General features: G+C 43.3%; 1 protein-coding gene and 1 long non-coding RNA gene across 4 annotated transcripts in view; one reads left to right on the top strand and one right to left on the bottom strand.

Moving 5' to 3' along the window:
• Nucleotides 1-1,375: 1,375 nt before the first annotated feature.
• MTURN (maturin, neural progenitor differentiation regulator homolog) overlaps nt 1,376-19,286 on the bottom strand; it is a 29,817-nt gene continuing 11,906 nt past the window's right edge. For 2 of the 3 annotated variants that reach the window (XM_082398048.1, XM_082398046.1), the window contains 2 exons: nt 6,646-6,741; nt 1,376-5,177 (listed from right to left, as the gene is read on the bottom strand). In XM_082398048.1, coding sequence (XP_082254174.1) covers nt 5,097-5,177; nt 6,646-6,741 — 177 coding nt within the window. In that variant the 3' untranslated portion in view covers nt 1,376-5,096. Of the gene's footprint in view, nt 6,742-19,286 lie in introns of all 3 variants that reach the window. The other variant, XM_082398047.1, reaches the window with a different exon arrangement.
• Nucleotides 6,749-14,259, top strand: LOC309631553. Its single transcript, XR_014246352.1, has 2 exons — nt 6,749-13,416; nt 13,729-14,259. It is a non-coding gene; the product is annotated as an uncharacterized lncRNA (long non-coding RNA).

Raw genomic sequence — 19,286 nt, 5'->3', positions numbered from 1 at the left:
GTGCTCCGTCTATTAATCCCTCTCTTTTGGGGTCTTTATTTCTAAAAGGGACCTTAGAGAAGATAGGTCAATGTCAGTTGCCCAGCCCTCGTTTCCTGAGACAGTATTTTCCTTATAAACTTTGCTTCCCACCTGCCCTAATCTCACTAGCCAAGATACATTCCTACAATGCTAGTGCCTGGAGGGAACTTGGAAATGAGTCCACACTCTTATTTTTACAGATGAGGAAACAAAGATGGGGCAGGGGGCGAGGGGGAGCTGGTGACAAGCCTGTGATCACACAGCCAGTCAGGGAGGAGACTGGGCTAGAACCTTGAAGCCCGGGAACCAATTTGAGAAAGATTCACTGCAAAGGGGAAAGTGGCTCTTTCCAATACCAGTCCCTGCACTCAGATAGAGGAGCCAGCTTACATTTTTAAAAGTCTATCTGTTTCAAATTCTTTGCCCATTTAGGTTGTTACATAATGTTGAGCAGAGCTCCCTGTGCTATACAGTAAGTCCTTGTTGGTTATCCATTTTAAATACAGCAGTGTGTACAACAGAAACTAACACAACACTGTTAATCAACTATACTCCAATATAAAATACAAAGTTAAAAAAAAAAAAAAAGTCTATCTGTGAGAGCGCTCAACTAACAGTAACAAAGGAGCTCTCTTGTAAGAAAGCCTTTGTCTGGGGAAGACCATGTCACTGCCCGCTGAGGCCAGAATCTTACACTGAGTGAGGTCTGGAATGCTTGCACACAGCCGACCACTCAGTACAATCTCTGACAACACCTATGTCGAAAACAAGGAAGCACGAATTAAGTTACCTGAAACACACACAAGAGCCTCTAGGCTGTGCCTATTAAGGCACTTGCAAATCTAATTTAACAATCTTTGGAGACCTATTCATTTGGGGAAAGAAAATTGCTCTTGATCAAATAATGGGACTTAGCACCAACCTCCAGACTTATTTTTTAAATGCCATTGTTTCTGAATAACAATTGGGCGGAAAGTAATGGGAAATGGTGTCATGTCATCGTAGAACGACCACAGGTTTCTAATTGGTGCCATGAAGGATTCCTAACTAGGACGGGAAAAAATCTAAAGTTCGAAGGAAGAGTGGAAAATTACTAAACACCAGGTACAGTATCAGGATAGATTAATGTCTCCAAATACATCAATTATTAACATCTGAATCATATCAGTGGTTCTTGTAATCACTCCTCCCTCCCCATCCCCCTGCCCCCCCCCACCCCCCCACAGCCAGGCTCCAACATCAGTAACCACAAAGCTGGCTGATGGTCCCTATTCCCGGTCCTCCTTTATAGCAAGTTAGGCGTCCTTTAGGACCAAACGTGGTGGAGAAAGTAAACAAGAGGCAAATAGCAGCGGAGTTCGGAAGGCTCTTTAATAGCAAGCGTATGGTAATTACATCGCTGGATGAGATCCTCACCCTCAGCGGAGAGAGGAAGGAGCAGGTGTGCACAGGGTTCAATTTCGCGTTTACACTGCTGAAGCATCTAATGAAGGGCAACGATTTTTGGCAACCCATTTCACAGTTTTGTCATTTACAAGAGATTTCTTTGAAAGGAAATATAAAGGCAAAGAAAGCAGAGACACCCTGCATGAAACATTTCTCACCTAAAAAACAAAACCCCCAAACCATTCCTTGCTTTTGCTTCTTATGTAGATACTAAACTTTGCTCTCTTACACAAATTAAGACTGGTTCACAGATAGTTTCAGGTTTTCCCTAGAACTGATGACTTACTTTCTCCTCTCAAAAGCTGACATTTGTACAGAGTACTGCTCTGTATCTTATCTGCCTAGCTATCAGAAGGTACTTAAAGTAAAAAATGAATCTGAAGAAACAAAAAAGAAAAAAAAACAGGCAAAGGCAGTTTTACAAGGAACAGACTGTCAGCTCTCTCTGTGGTACTGAATAACTTGAATACACAGTTCTCAGAAAATTAAATGTTTATTTGTATGTGGCCTGGTGCCTGATTTTAACTACTTGGGCCTATTCAGCCATACCGTGCTTTAAGTAGACTTTCTACAACATGAAATGCTCATAGGTCCTCTATTTTTGTAATCCAAATTTAAATAAAAATACCAAAGACAACACATTATTTAACAATTTGCCCAATGAACACGAGCTATAGATATTTTACCATGGACACCACGTTGCCACGGATACCAGTGGCTACCGGCATTCTGGCACGTCTGAGAATTATTCTGTATAAAATCTAAAAGACTTCAGCCTTTCATGCCATACCTGGTATCACCAAACCAAGATAACTGCTTGTGTCTTTATGGAAGAGGATTAGTTTTTAATTCAAAAAAATTTGAGGCTTCTCTGATCATCTGAAGACTAAGCAATCAGGCAATGACATCTCTTTGGAGTTAACACTCACTAGAGGGAAGAGGGATCTGTGATCCACTTGAGTTTTAATTGTGCTCTTTTACAACCTGGAAGCGTGGTGGGGTAGGTGGGCTCTGCCCTCTGGCCGGCTGGGGCATTCCTGATCTGCAGCCTCCTCTGCAGCTGACAGCGAGGTCAAGTTTGGTTCCCGTTCTGCCTGCCAGGTGATTGGAGCCCCTTTCAGATCTGTCAGCACTTTGGAAATACAGGCTTCTCTGGCAGCTGGTTTAGTGAGGAACAGAACTCCACCAGATTTGCAAGACACCCATTGTCTCCTTGGCTGGGGGGCATTTTTAAAGCCACAAAGCCACCCCCGACAGAGGCCTTGCCTCTCAACATGCAAGCAGTCCCTTTGAGGAAAGCAGGATCCTGGTGAGATAGCCAGGACAACAGTTCTCTTGTATTTTATATGATAACTGCCTCTTGCCTTTATATTTATGTAAAAAAATCAGACCCTAACTCTCCCATTCTACCTTACTCATCTACTCCTACCCCAGGTTAAGTCCTGCCTATTCCTATGTGTCTCACAAACCAGGAGAAATAAGATCTGTTCATACCACAGCTTCCCAACTTGTATTATTTTAATATGAGGCAGATTCCTAAAATATAAATTCCAATGATGCTCTAGTATCACAGCTCTCCTAGGTCCATACTTTGTGCTCTTATGAAACAGAAGCAATATTTAGACATGTACTTGTGCTAGGGAAAGGTTTCTGCTCCTATGTGGAAACACAGTGACTACGAGAGGAGAGGGGTTTTCACTTAAGGACACTGGAAACCTCAATTCTGGCACCAGGACACAAGGAGAATTCCTAAATTAGAGACTTTTCATGTTCTAGGCATGGGGAAAAAAAGCACTGTGTTGCTGGGAGCCTGGGAGACTTGAGTGGACACCGTAGTGTCCATGGTGTTGGCAGGTATACTGTGGGGTCTCACCTCCCTCCAGAATCTGCTCTCCGACTCCCCGAAGTCTCCTTGGTATGATTATCAGGCAGGGAAAGTCACCAGGTAGCCACTAGAAAAATGTCTCTGTGATTCACTCAAACCTGGGACCAAGGTTTTGGAACATTATCACAGGCATGACTTCACAGCTAGCCCACAGTGATCAACAAGCAATCAACCATTCCCCTATTCACACACACACACACACACACACACACACTCACACTCAGTCACTTTCTCTCTGTTACTTCTCTTTCTCTCTACTGGATGACACGGCAACAAAGTACTCATCTCTCACTCTCTTCCAGCTATTCTTCATGCGAATTCCCCGTCTCAGTTAAGTTAAACTTACCCTACTTCCAAAGCCCCAGTCTGTCAGAGCACAGGCAAATCCACACCTTCCATGGCACAGCAGCCAACTGGGACAAGTATTGATATGCTTTCCATATCTCCGGGGCCCCCCTTTACCCTCTCATCTAAGGACAGAATCTCATCAGCCCCTCAGCATCAGACCCGAGGGGGTTTCAACACTCAAAGACCAACACAAACATGTTCTAAGGTCATCCTGTGGCCAGGATCCTAAGGACAGCAAGATTCAAAATGCATTTCCTTCGCATTTCTCGAAAAGTTTCCTTGATTGCTGCTCTTCATACACACACACATAGTAAGGCAGTTAAGGAAGGACAGTGGTTCAAGCAGGAAGGGCCAACACCCCTTTCTTCAGGCGAGTTAAGTGACCTGTCCAAGGGCACGTACGTGGTCACTGGCAGAGCCAGGACTAAACCCGGGTCTCTCTCCTAACTCCTGGGTCTACGCTTCTCCTGTGGCACCACACTGCCTCTCTGTAGGTGCGTTTACATGTTTGTGAGAGTCGGAACTCGTCTAGCCAGGGAACCACTTCCATAACGAGAACCACAGGCTGCCTGCGTCCCTGAGCGGCCAGGTGAAGCTCTGCACTGAGCCAGCTCTGATGCCGCCCACGACCCAAACAGAGAATCCACAGCGCAGGTGAGTGTGTACGTGTGCATGTGTGTCAGCATGCGCTGGCCGGGATGCGCACAATCAGAGAAAACGAAGCTTTAGAGGAAACAATCCGATTCGCAAGGCCCTTTGGGGTTTTGCCTTGAAAATAAGTAACACACAGCGATGTTCTTTCCTACCCCTGGGGCAGAACAAAGGCCAGATTTCTCCCCGGCCCACTGAATGGCTGAGTCTGTCTCAGCTCAATTTTTATAAACAGAAAACATTCACATAATAATACCACAATGCATTTGGTCAAAGCCTAAACACTTTTTTCATAAAATACATTTTATATGTCCATTCCATTTTCAAACGTATGTAAATTTAGATTTTAAGCCTCTACGTACAAAATTCCAGTTTACCTTTGAATGGAGCAAGCCAGTCAAGCTTCTTCATTTCGGTGGCAGAAGTCATTCTTTCAGACTACTGTGTGAACACGGAGCTTACAGACGTGGGCTCTACCTACGGGAGGCATAGCTCCCAATCACCTGTGCTCACGTTCAGAGCCAATCAGAACACAGGCAAGGGAGCAAAGCACGGAATCCGCTTGCCCCACTGGATAAAACCCCAAGGTTTGTTTTGTTAACAGGCTACTCCAAAGGAAATTCATTTCACTTGAAGTTAACCTTTAATATGTTTTTCCAAGAAACGAAAAAAACATGGGTACTGAAGCACGGATGGAAACCACGAAATTATTTTACCCGATGACTTAAAACTGTAGGACACCGTTTTACCACGAGCAGCTGTACTCCTCACGGCACCAATCAATTAAACAGAAAATGTTGAGATAATCAGGTTTACACCAACATGCCTGGAAGATATACAAGACTCCCATAAACTCTGTGGCCTCTGCTGCTTTATTTTTTTTAATCTAAAATTTTGACAACCCAACAGGCATGTGTGTGCATGTTAAAAACAATTCCACCCCAGATGTTATGTTTAGTCAAGTGTTGTAAAAGAGGCATTCTGCATCTTTTATTAGAACCAGAGATGCAGAAGGGTCTAAGCAAAATGAATGTTTTAAATAATTCCATGTTAGCATTGCAAAGAATTTTCCCCCTCAGTGTGTGTTGCTAAATGATGACAGCAGTGTTTCCAGTTATGATAGTAGTTGTTTCTGTGAGTTGTCTGAATATTTGATCATTAAAACTTCCCTTCTGAACCAAGCTAACCCACGATTAAAAGATTCCCACCTTCATACCACTTTAAAACTTCACTGCAGTTAGGTTCCTCAAAGCACTTGATTACAATTTTTAAATAAATTATACAGTGGGATCCTTTCTTGACTTTTTTTTGAAGAATAAAAGTCAGATTAAGAAAGTAAAGAAGGATTCCATCATATTTTAAAAAAATTTATCCTGGTTTATTTTCCTATTAAATTCATCTATGGCTTCAAAGTTTAAGTGGCACTTGGATTTGGGATGTTTTCATGATTTAACAAGTTGCCATCTTGTTATAAAGAGAGAAGGTAAATGTTTCATTTCATATGTGGGGTGGCTTATAGACATTTTAAAGAAATCAATAATTTATGTCACCCCATTTATATTCTCCACTATTAGACTTTAAAAGTGGCTTTGGAATCAGCATGTTTTAAAATAACTGAACATGCAAATAATGTTTCTTCCTAACCATGAACCAGTTGCTATATATCTAGGTAACTCAGTAATGGCAGAACACTTAAACAAAGGCTTCTTTGCCTCTCTTACCCTCTTAATCCAAAACTAAGTAATTCTCCTTTTCTGCCCTTGTATTTGCACTTGTGCAGTTTAATGACTAGATATTAAAACTCATGCTTTATAAGCAAAACCTTCCATTTTCATACACTTAAAAGGTACATAAAAAAGTGCAGACTGCATTTCTTCTCTGCCATGCTTTCTCTCAATAATGTCACCTGTGATGACTCAAAACATATCCTTAATACATTCAGAGTTCTCTACTTTTGAGTCAGCAAATGTTAGTTCTCCAACATAAACTCAAGAGAGAACAGTCAGCCGCAAAATGGACTCTAAATTCAAAATGGCAAAGGCTACCGAGACAACTCCATAGAGACCCACTGAAACGGGAGTAAAATTCAGGTCACTTCTGAGCAAAGCTCATCCCAGATATCGTGTGGTCGTTAAAAAGGTATTTCATTTTAATTTGGATGCTGGGAGTCAGACGTCCTGTTTCGAAGTGCTATTGCAAAATGCTAACCCAGGAGCTTGTGACCCCACCTCGGGTACCACAGGGCCCACTCTCCTTCTCAGGTGGGAGCCCTTGGAAGTCTACTGCTGACTGACCCCCATTTGGGGGTGGTCCGCCTCTGGCTCCTCCTCTTCCACATCCGCACTGTACTCTTCAAATGCGTCGTCATCTGCATCCGGAAGCCCCAGTAACTACAGGGGAGAGAAGAGAAGCAGCTGTGAGTGCCAAATGGCCCACAGGCAGGAAGACAACCAAAGGCATCTGATCCAAATTCAACAAAGGGGGCAAGAATATACTGTGGAGAAAAGACAATCTATTCAATAAGTGGTGCTAGGAAAACTAGACAGCTCCATGTAAAAGAATGAGATTAGAACACTTCCTCATACCATATACAAAAATAAACTCAAAATGGATTAAAGACCTAAATTTAAGACCAGAAACCATAAAACTCCTAGGAGAGAACACAGACAGGACACTCTTTGGCATAAATCGTAGCAATATTTTTTTGGATATGTCTCCTAAGGCAAAAGAAAGAAAAGCAAAAATAAACAAATGGGACCTAATGGAACTAAAAGCTTTTTCACAGAAAAGGAAATCACTGACAAAATGAAAAGACAACCTACTGAACAGGAGAAATATTTGCAAATGATATGACTGATAAGGGGTTAATATCCAAAATATATAAACAACTCATACAACTCAATATCAAAAAAACCACCCAATCAAAAAACAGGCAGAAGACCTGAATAGACATCTTTCCAAAGAAGAAATACAGATGGCCAACAGGCACATGAAAAGATGCTCAACATCACTAATATGAGAGAAATGCAGATCAAAACCACAATGAGATATCACCTCAAACTTCAGAATAGCTATTACCAAAAAGTCTATGAACAGTAAATGTTGGAGAGGGTGTGGAGAAAAGGGAGCCCTCCTACACTGTTGGTGGGACTGTTAATTGGTGTAGCCACTATGGAAAACAGTATGGAGGTTCCTCAAAAAATTAAAAACAGAACTACCATATGACCCGGCAATTCTGCTCCTGGGTATATATCTCAAGAAAACAAGAACACTAATTCAAAAAGATACATGTACCCCCAATGTTCATAGCAGCATTATTTACAATAGCCAAGATATGGAAGTAAACTAAGTTTCCATCAACAGATGACTAGATAAAGAAGATGTGAGTTACACACCACACACACACACACACACACACACACACACACACACACTGGATTATTAGCCGTAAAAAAGAATGAAATTCTGCCATTTGCAACAACGTGGATGGACCTAGAGAGTATTATGCTTAGTGAAATAAGTCAGACAAAGATAAATACTCTGTTATTACTTATATGTGGAATCTAAAAAATAAAACAAATGAATGCATATAACAAAACAGAAAAAGACTCACAGATATATAGAACAAACTCGTGGTGACCAGTGGGGAGAGGGAAGGAGGGAGGGGCAAAATAGGGATAAGGGTAGGGGACTCAAAGATACAAACTACTATGTGTAAAATAAATAAGCAACAAGAATATATTGTATAGCACAGGGTAATATAGCCACTGTTCTGTAATAACTTTAAATGGAGTATAATCTATAAAAATACTGAATCACTATGTTATACACTTGAAATTAATATAATATTGTAAATCAACTATACTTCAATAAAAAAATTTCAACAGCACTTAACAGGAATTAGCACAGTAGCTATGGATTTCTCATGGGAGTCAGCTACATCTATAATTATTTTCATAAGCTTATTAGATGGAAGTGTCAATCGTACAATGGATTGGTGCCCAAAGGACTAGGTTTTACTGGAGAGCCTGGAGATTCTCTACTTTTAAGTATCATCCATGTATACACAAAGACATAACATCTATGCACACACACACATATCTGGGCTGTCAGCAGTGGTACAATGAACAGTGCTGACTATCTCATCAAGATGTTAAAAATCTATTCTCCTCTACACCTTCTTCTCTAAAAATGCATGCTGCTATTATGCGTAACACACATATAAAAATATAGAGACTACTGAAATGTTCAACAAAACAGTTAAATAAATTATGGTACATCCATAAAATGGAATCTTATATATCCACTTAAAATACTATTTTTGAATTTAATGATATAAAAAATGTGCTCATGTGTGTAAAAAGAACGTGATAAAAATTGCATTTTCATTATGATACAAATTTTTTAAAAAGTATACACAAATGCATAGAAAAAAAGACTTCAATGAAATATATCCAAATTTTAAGAGTACTTTTTTAGGCAATGTGATTATGGGTAAATTTTTTCCTTTTTATCGTTTTGTATTTTCCAAATGCTCTATAATTATCATCAGGGAAATTCACAATAAATACACAGTAAACGTTTTCTTAGAACACTGTCTGGTCCTGGGATAGAAACCGTGAGTGCCCTTTGCTGGGCCTGATCAATATGGATGAACGCTCTGGTGCTGGCAGGAAGCCAAGGCTGCAGGCCTCTTGGCCTTGTCTGCCATCACAGGGATGCCGACCCACAGCATTTTGATGAAGCTTTCTCACATGGTAGCCCCTTGGTTGACCATTTTGAGGCAACTTCACTGAATGGCCCTATGATCCAAACACTAACTGCATTAGGACAAAGTGAGATGGACCATTCCATTTACTCTGCATTGCTTCCCAGGGCCCTGCCACCCACCCCCCGACTTTCCATTCCCTCCCAAAGGCTTACAGGAGGAAAGGGTAAGCAGAGTCCTGATCAAAATAACACCTTTACTCTGAAGTTCTCAGACCACAACTCTTGCAGGTCTCAGAGAGCCCTCTGAACACGCTCAGGACAAAATCATCTGCCAGGCATTATGGGTCATATGATGCACGTGGCCTGCCAAGGCACCAGGGCCAACTGCAGGCACGTGCCTTCCCCTTAGAGCTCAGGGCCACAGCTGTCTCAGAGACACTGCTGACTGGGGGGAGGGGCAGGAGGGGCACATCTCAGCTTGTTCGCATAGTCTGCACCAATCGCATAGTCTGCACCAATCTCGTGTGTGCTGGGGAGAAGGGAAAAGCCCCTTTCCCCTACTACTGTCTCCCTTCCATATCTTAGTGGGTGGAATAAAATGTAAAGTTTGCCTCTAAAGAGGGAAAAAAATGGCTGGTTACAATGAACACAGATGACTAATATTTTGGTGTTCAAGTTTATTTCAAGAGCTGCTAGATGACACAGCAAGGTGAAAGTATCAGAAGAGTGGTAACATTTAAATAGTTGATAAAATATATTTTTGCCACTACCAAGAACTCCAGAATCACCTAAATGCCAAAAGAAGATGCATTAATTCAATAGTAAATGTAACTCCTCATTGCACTGAAGGGATGCTCCTTCAAAGAGGAATGGTCAATGGGTTCCTTCTCAGTTAACAAATCTGACTGGATGCCTGGAGCCTTGGGTTCAGGAGGATTCTGAGGCTCAGTGGGAAAGATCCTGGTCAGTTAGCAATGGCTGTCATGGGTACAGGGGGCGCAGTTGAGGCATGCATCCACATATTTGCCATCTTGTCCTAAAGTGACATACCATTGATTATTCTTTTTCATAATACGTTTAGATAATTCACATGGACTCAAACTGTAGGTACCCCTTAACACCCACCCTCTCCTCAGCTTAGGGTGGCTTGGTAGAAGAGGTTCCAGCAAGCCAAGCGTGAAACCCTTCCCCTCTCTCCTCTTCCTAGCTCTGTACCTTACCTTGATGTGAATCCAAAGCACATAGTTCTAGGTCTGTAGCATCAGCCACATGGGAGGCCCTTCCCTTTGGCAGGAAATCTTCAGATGCTAATTTGAGAGCTGCTCTCCCCCTGTCCTTAAAGGAGGGAGAGAGAAGAGAAGCAGCTCTCAATGGCTGTCAGGACGTTTAAGGCACCTTAGCGGAGAATCTGAAGATTTGTTGAGAGGCTGTGTGGAAATGGCACTGGACCTCGCATCGGGAAGCCAGGGCTCTAGTTGGGGACCACTGCCTTTGCTGAGCCTCAGTGTCCTTCTCTGTAAAGTGGGAACCATGACACCTGCTCTACTCCAGAGAAACTATGGAGATTCAATGAGAAAGTGCATGGGGCCATGGTCTGCAAACTGTAGAGTCTTATGTGAATTATCTAATTACATTATATTATCTTGCTTCTCATTTTAAAGCACAGCCAGTTCAATTATTCAAGGGGAGTTACTGCTGCATCAGTAGACTGTCTCCAGACCCTGCTGCTTCCTCTCTCTTCTGCTGGGCTTGCTTCTGGACTGCCTCATTGTTAATTAGTACTGTAGGAAGTAGGAAGAGAACTAAGAAACTCAGTTCTATCAGCCTCTGCATTAGATTCTCAGGCTTACATTCCATTGAACCAACCAATTTTGGCACACTTCGGATTCAATAATAATAGTTTATATTGGTTAAGTTACTATCTGCTAGGCACTGTATAAGCAGCTTTTCTGTACATTAATTCCTTTGGTCCTCATAATAACCCTATGGGTTAGGTACTATTATTATCTCCCTTTAACAAAGAAGATCTGATGATGTTGAGTAAATCTGCCCAGAGTTGCCCAGTAAGCATCAGAGCAGGATTCAAACCCAGGCCAGCAGGTTGTAGACATTACACGCCTAACCGCCAGGCTACCTGGGAGATATCCTTCCAGCTGTACATGCTGCTCCTATAGCTGGAGCCTTCAGTGTTTTCTACTCGGTAATACACTTTAAAAAATTCAATATGCAATGTTAATATCAACATTTATGAGTATGTACAATTTGGAAGCATGAGGAGGAAAACAGAAAAAGCACAAGAGCTAGAATTTGCCTGGGATTCCAAAGGAAATCATACAGATATGTAATAATCTAGCATTCCCACCTCTGTCTCCATTCTCATTTATGGTAGGTAAGTCTAACTTCTGGGTTACCAGAGGCAGGGGTGAGGGGAGGGTAAATTGGCTGAAGGCAGTCAAAAAAGTACTAACTTCCAGTTATAACTTAAATAAGTACTAGGGATATAATTTACATCATGATAAATATAATTAACATTGCTGTATGCTGTATAAGAAAGTTGTTAAGAGGGGCTTCCCTGGTGGCACAGTGGTTAAGAATCTGCCTGCCAATGCAGGGGCCATAGGTTCCAGCCCTGGTCCAGGAAGATCCCACATGCCATGGAGCAACTAAGCCTGTGTGCCACAACTACTGAGCCCGTGAGCCACAACTACTGAGCCCACGTGCCACAACTACTGAAGCCCATGTGCCTAGAGCCCGTGCTCTGCAACAAGAGAAGCCACCGCAATAAGAAGCCCGTGCACTGCAACGAAGAGTAGCCCCTGCTCACCACAACTAGAGAAAGCCTGCACGTAGCAACAAAGACCCAACGCAGCCAAAAAAAAAAAAGTTGTTGAGAGTAAATCCTAAGAGTTCTCATCACAAGGAAAAAAAGGTGTTTTTTTCCCTATTTCTTTAATTTTGTATCTATATAAGACCATGGATATTCACTAAACTTACTGTGATCATCATTTCATGATGTATGTTAGTCAAATTATTATGCCATAAGCTTATACAGTGCTGTATGTCAATTATATCGCAATAAAACTGGAGCGGAAAAAAAAGAATAGATTGAATAGCCAGATTGGAAAAAAAAAATTTAATTTCTGGATCCAAATTTTTAACAGTCAAGAATTCATATCAGAAACAGGAGTATAAACAGACTGGGAAGAATCCTGAGTCCTTGCTTTTACTGCACCCACACGCTCTTATAACGGAAAGGAGACAGGCCAAGAAATCCTGTCAAGTATATTTAAATTGCTCCTGAAACTTAGAGTCATTCGTTCTTACTTCAGTAAATTTTTTTTTCAGTTGACGGGAAAAAAATCTTTATGATCACTCTGGACAACAGTGTTGGCATTCCCAGGGTCTTGCTTCTTCAGAACAGTCTCTGATCACATAAGAACTACTGGGGCCCACCCATCCTAACAGGGTTGTACCTGGTGGGTAGAGACGCCAACCCTTGAGAATTAAAGCTCTTCAGACCCAAGAGAGTATCAGTTTTCTGTAGGACTAACTCCAGGTCTTTTTGAAAGTGTTATAAACTAGTTGAGGCTCTATTCAGTTGGCACTTAGCATCTGCTGTCTCTGAAGGTGGCACTCACTCAAACACTTGGGCTAGAGTGTCTTTATAAAAGAAAGGGAGATAGTATCTAGGCCCTAGAGAGCACAGGCAACCAGCTAGGCTTTTGGGGCTTCCAGTAAGTGCCCTGTGGCTTTAGAGGTTCCTGTAAGCTCCCTCCAGAGGATTCTTTGAAGCAGCATTTCTCACACTTTGCTGTGTATGACTCACCCAGGATCTACCTAAAATGTAGATTCTGAGTCAGTGGGTCTCAGGTGGGATCTGAGATTCTGCTTTCCTAACAAGCTCCCTGGTGACGGGGATACTGCTGGTCCAGAAACCACACTCTGAGTATTGAGACCCTAAAGTATTTGGGGAATTGGTCACGATTTATCTTAATGATCCATGATGCTGGTGGTACCAAGAAACCTCTGATGGGATCCTGGTCAGTCTGTCTTTTCAATGATAGAGAGAAAAAAAAAAATAGGTGGGGGGGTAGGTGGCAAGACTGATGTAAGACCCAAATGAGCAAGAGTAATAGGTACCCTCTTATTTTAGGGGCTATCACACGTTCTACAAAAGACAAGGGTTTGAATGTTCACCATATGAGCAAAAAACAAATGCCATGATAAACTTAAATTGTCAACATTCAGTGTGTGTGTGTGTGTGGTTTTGTTTTGGTTTTTTTTTTGGATGTAGTGGGGTTTTTTTTGTTTTCTTATCAATATTTTTTACTGAAGTATAGTTTATTTACAATGCTGTATTAATTCAATGTGTGTTTTTTTTTTTTTTAAAGAATTATTTATTTATTTATTTTTGGCTGTGTTGGGTCTTTGTTTCTGTGCGAGGGCTTTCTCTAGTTGTGGCAAGCGGGGGCCACTCTTCATCGCGGTGCGCGGGCCTCTCACTATCGCGGCCTCTCTTGTTGCGGAGCACAGGCTCCAGACGCGCAGGCTCAGTAGTTGTGGCTCACGGGCCTAGTTGCTCCGTGGCATGTGGGATCTTCCCAGACCAGGGCTCGAACCCGTGTCCCCTGCATTGGCAGGCAGATTCTCAACCACTGCGCCACCAGGGAAGCCCTCAATGTGTTTTTATTAAAACCCACACTTGTGCATAATCTTTCCTACCAGACTTTCTGACCAACTGGGGCAGCTTCCCACAAGTGGATTCTCTCTCTTCTTCCAGACTCTTGACCAGACTAGAAGAGTAGAAGCAAGAATTGAACTTTTTCTGGGTCACAATGGGTTTTCCTGTGGGGTATAATACCTGGCTCTCCAGCCACTAGTGGCAAAAAAAAACCAACAACAACCAATCTTGCTCATGCCAGTAAGACAGAATTAAGGGAATTTTTCTGGTGGAAGGATCTCTGTTTCTCAAGAGAAAAAAACATGGAGTCACACAGCAACCCCAGGCAGGGGACCAGGGTCAATCAGAGTGAGAAAACCTGGGGAAGCACAGGCTCTCACTCCAGGTAGGGCCATCAAAGCAACAATGAGAACCTGCTGTATAGCACAGGAACTCTACTTCACTTCGCTGTACAGGGGAAAATAACACAACATTGTAAAACAACTGTACCCCAATCTAAAAAAAAAAAAAAAAAGAACAACAACCAAAACAGCACAGAAAATCGTCATAGCAAGATGTGCCTCATGACCCTAATGTCCACAGTGCTAGTAAGAGGAGGAGTAATACTCCAGGAGAATAGAGTAAAGCTTTGAGAGAACTGAAAGGCAAAGATTAGTTTTGGTTTTGCAGCTAACTTGGAAATGGTAAGTTCTCTCTTCTTTTGTGAACTGTTTTCTAGTGGGGGGGGGGTGGAGGGGAGGAAGGACTGTTAATCATCACTAAATAAAAGATATAAAAACATGGAGGGAAAAAATGAACGGCATGGCCAGCATTATTTAGACCCATAACCACTATTTCATTATCTAACTCAATCATGTGATGACTGGCAACTGTCAATCCAGGGCCACTTAAACAAAAAAAATGTAGGACTCCAACGATTCTCCAATTCGCATTGATCAAGGCTAGTGACAGGTGTCTCCGAAGCCATTACGGGTGCCAGGACATGGATAAACCCTCCTGCTCACAGATGGCAATGACAGCGCTGTCATTTGCACACATGTACCATTTGGATATGACATTCCAGTAGGAAGGAAAAAAAACTAGGTAGAAGCCAGGAGGCCCCTGGAGTGGAGCAGAATATGGGTCAGTCCAGGAAGGAAGCTGCCCCACTGCCTCCATGGAGCCGCATATCCACCCAACAAGCATTTCCTAACAGCAGTTATGAGCTGGAAATTGAAACAAACCTCAGTGGGGTGGCTGGGCTTTGACAGCCCTCTGTGTTCTGATTTGGAAGCTCCCCATGCATCCACAAGACAGAGAAACATGTATGACCCCCATTTTAAAGATGGGGCACTAAGGCTGAACAACACGGGCTGGGAGCCGGCCAGGCCAGGGCTAAGCCACCTTGCCCCACCCAGGGACATCTCTAAGGTTCTCTGAGCTAAGGGGCCAAGATGGGCCTTCCTGGTCTTTCTTCTTGGCCGGCCCTCCTCCTGCTCCAACATTGTCCAGATCTCGCCCTTTCAAGTCCCCCCTCCTCGTGAAGCCACTGCCAGCACTTTGTTCCTCGATGAGCCCACTCACATCTGATATTCCCAGTCCTTCTGACACATAGTAGATAAGGCAGTTTTTTTAAAAAAACACAACATAGTTCCTGATTATAAATGTTTTCTGTGACATCATGGAAAATTTAGAAAATTCAGAAGCGAAAATAAATATCACCCATAACCCTGTCACCAGAGGCTCTTTAGTCGTATGTCCCTCTGGGGGACAGGAGCATCCATTCGTCCCCCTTGTGGCACTAGCCTCAAACCCAGTGAGTTGTATGGATCAGGTACTGAATGGATGATTATTATTTCGCCAAAACCAGTGTCGATAAACTTTTGGCAATAATACCCCAACACTGCCCCTTTAAAATCCCTATCTTAGCCAGACTCTTCTGTTAAGCGTGTGTTGAAATCACTTAGCAAATTGTTTTCTTCCTCCATCAAAAACCTAAGGGTCCTATGAAAGCTTTCACTACTGAGCTCACTTCTCAACAGTATTTTGCCGAGTGTCCCCATCCCGTCCGTGTCAATGCCAGCATTTACTCAATGCTTATCCTCTGTGCCGTGCGCTGCACTAAGTCTCCAACAAGAATCGTGTCATTTAATCTTCGTAGCAATCCTAAGGTAACTATCATCATTTGTTTCCTACTTTTACAAATGAAAAAACTGAGAAACAGCAAGGTCAAGTAACTTGCCTGAGGTCACACAGCCAGCAAGTGACAGAACTGGGATTTGAATCCAGGCAGCCTGCCCCCAGAGCTTGGGTTCCTCATCACTGTAGTAACCTGATTCTGCATAACTAGGTAAAGGGACCACAACCAACACCCTGTGGTCGGTGCACACTCACTGACATCCTGTCAGGAAACACTTCCCCAGAGAACCAGCAGATCGGAGTAAGCAGAGCAGGGAATGGAACTCCTTTGCACTGTACCTAGCAGAGCGTCTAGACCAAAATAAATGCTCGGTTTTGTAACCTGGAGTTTCTCTGTACGTTTTTGCGGCTCTGTCTCCTACCAGAAAGCCAGCTCCTTGAGCGCAAGGACTAGGCACCCTGCCCTGCCTCTTACTCTCCAAGGCGGTGCTTTGGCAAATAGCAGATGATCATACATTTTGTTGATCGTGTGATGAAGAGATAGAGAAAAAAGAGGAGGAGTAACATGGTGAATAAGAAAAAGAATAATTATTTTTTTCTTGTCAAATCCAACAACAGATTTCTTTGGTAGGGCATGGACTTTGTGATATTGATTGTTTCAGTGGGGGGAAGGCAAACAGAAACGGGGGGAGAAGGCAAACAGAAAGGGGAGGAAAAGCACACAGTCTACAAAATTGCAACGTCCAAAGGTAGAGAGTGCTACTGTGGCACGCTGAGCCTTGCGGGCAGGATCGCCGAGGATGGCCAGAAGATGACTCCGTTCTCTGGCCCGTGCAGGCAGGCACGCGTGGGCTCCAGCAAAGTTAACTGACCCTGCTTGACTGATGCCCCAAAAGGCAGCAGAAGGCTGTCAACAGAAAGGTCCTTATCTTTCTGGAGAGACTACACAGGGTAGGGGCTGGCAACGGGCTGGCCAAGGTAAAGCAAGAATTCAAAGCCATGAATGAGGCTGTTCTAAGGTGAAGGTAAAAATATTCCTTCTGTGGTTTCCCCAACTAGAAACAAAAAGGAGCTACACAGATTGATCAGATTATCAAAAATTTTCAGGGAATGAGGTGCTCAAGCTTACCTGCGTGATAACCTTGTAGCATTTGGGTATGTGTTACTTCAACAAATACTTTCAGCTACAACCCCTTTCCTGGGTCTTATTTCTAAATCCAAAGCTCCTTTATATAAAACAGATGAATACCAGTGGGAAGAAATACACTCTTCAGTGGAGAGGGAGAGGGTAAAAGCTTCCCCACCGATCTCCAGCAGTCCTTCACCTGGGTCTGTAACACTCCCTTCTCATCCGATCTGGGGCACATCCTGACTGAGAGAAACCCAAAGCTTGTGTGCATTTCACCCTCACTAGTCCTGAGAAGGCCTCCAGCCTCTCCCGAAGGCAAAAAGACCCAGCCAGAGTGCCCAGCACGCGACAGCTTCCCCACCAAAGGGGGCGCCGTGCCAGGTGAAGGCCCCACCTTGGGAGCACCAGCCCTGCCCACTGTGGCGGAAGGCTCTGCTTTAGAAATGAACTCTGGAAGCTCAACGGCGTTAAATGAAATCTGTGTGTCTCCATGACACAAAGCAGCTTGATCTGAAAGAAAGTATTCAACCAAGTCAATCGCTTTTAGCTGTGCATCTGGATTTTTTGGACGGCAGTTTTTTCCATTTACATGTGGCGGCCTGTTTGCTGAAATACAGCCATAGACTTGGTAAAGCAAGATGGCAAAAGGAGTCCTGGTGGGCGCTCACCTTCTGCAGGTAAGCCCACTCTGCAGGTAGTCTGTTGCTTGCCACCCCAGATGACAGCCACATACAGAGAATCAGGTGGCAGGCTAATGAGTGGAAACCCCCTGAGGAAACCAGCTGCACAGTGAGTATCATTTGCCAATTAGATAGTCTGGGGGGGTTGAGATTTGAGGGGACCAATTTTTTTAAAAAATTTTGTTTGCCTTGATATCTCTAGTTGGATGTCTAACAGGTATTTCAAACACTGGCGTGTCCATAACCGAGCTCTTGATAGTCCCACCCCCAAACTTTCCTCCTGCAGCCTCACCCACCTCAGTCAAGGAACACCATTCCCTTCACTGAGTAGATGAGGACCTCTGGAGTCATCCATGCCTTCTTTTTCCCACACCACACTTCCAACCCATCAGCAAGTCCGGTTGGGTCTACCTTCAGGCATCTCCAGAATCAGCCCCTTTCTTCCACCTTCACTGTGATCATCCTGGTCCAAGACCGATGGCCTCGCCTGGAGGAAAGCAACAGCCCCCTCACTGGGCTCCCTGCTCCCACGCTCCCCCGCACAGCCTGTTCTCTACTCAGCAGATCCCTCCTGCGTTTAAACCCCCCCAGCGGCTCCCCAGCACACGGGAGAAAAAGCCCAAGTCCTTCCGTGACCTGAAAGCCCCTGAGGTTCCTCGGACTCATCTCTCAATGCTCCTCCCCTCCCCCCCAACTCAGGCCGCACCAGCCCCTCCTTGTTCTCTGAACACTGGTTTTCTCTCCCTCTGTGGTCGTATTTGCTGTTCTCTCTACCTGGAAAGCTCTTCCTGTAGCTCTCCTCATGGCTCACATCTCACTTCAAGTTTTACTCACATTACCTCCTCAGTGAAGCCTTCCCTGCTCCCCTAATCAAAATTGTCAGTGCCTCTGACACTTCTCACCCCCTTTCCCTGACTCATGTTTTTTTTCTCCTCTGCACTTGTCACTAACACATTATGTGCGGTACTCATTTATCTTATGTTATACTCATTTATCTTATCTCTCTGCCACTAGAATATAAGCTCTGTGAGGTCTAAGATTTTCATCTGTCTAGTTCAACTGCTAGGAACAGAGCAGTAAAGAGTGCCAAGTGCCTACTGGGTACTCAGTAAATACATCTTGAATGAATGGAAGTGGGACAGACCAGTATCATTAAGTCAAAAATCTATTTTGAATAAGCCAAACAGGCTTAGAAAATTAACAAACAACAACAACAAAAAGAACTGGTTGGACAAATGATACAAATCAGATAAAGTGACAAAAGCCACTTGAAATTCCACTTTTTATAATTATGGATTAAGTGATAGTGATCGGGACAAACTCTTGCAAAGAGAACTAAAAAATCTGGATTCAATATGAAAAATGCCTTCTTAAATACATTGAGAATTAGCACCCAGAGAGGTAAACCTATCAAAAAAAGCTGCTTTTGTCCTAAGGACATTTGCTGACCTGGAAGAAACTTCTACTGCATTCTTGGCCTACTCTAAGAGCTAGGGAGACCAAAGTCAAACCCAGGGCCTTTCAAAGGAGCAAACTGTTATAAACCATCCTCACTTTAGGCTAGGACCCCAAAAGCCTATGCTATGATCTGAGTATTTGTGTTCCCCCCTCCAAATT

Source organism: Balaenoptera borealis (genome assembly GCF_965194805.1).
Source record: "Balaenoptera borealis genome assembly, chromosome: 7".
NCBI lineage: Eukaryota > Metazoa > Chordata > Mammalia > Artiodactyla > Balaenopteridae > Balaenoptera > Balaenoptera borealis.
Note: the sequence above shows the minus strand (reverse complement) of the source record. Positions and strands in the feature narration are given on the sequence as shown.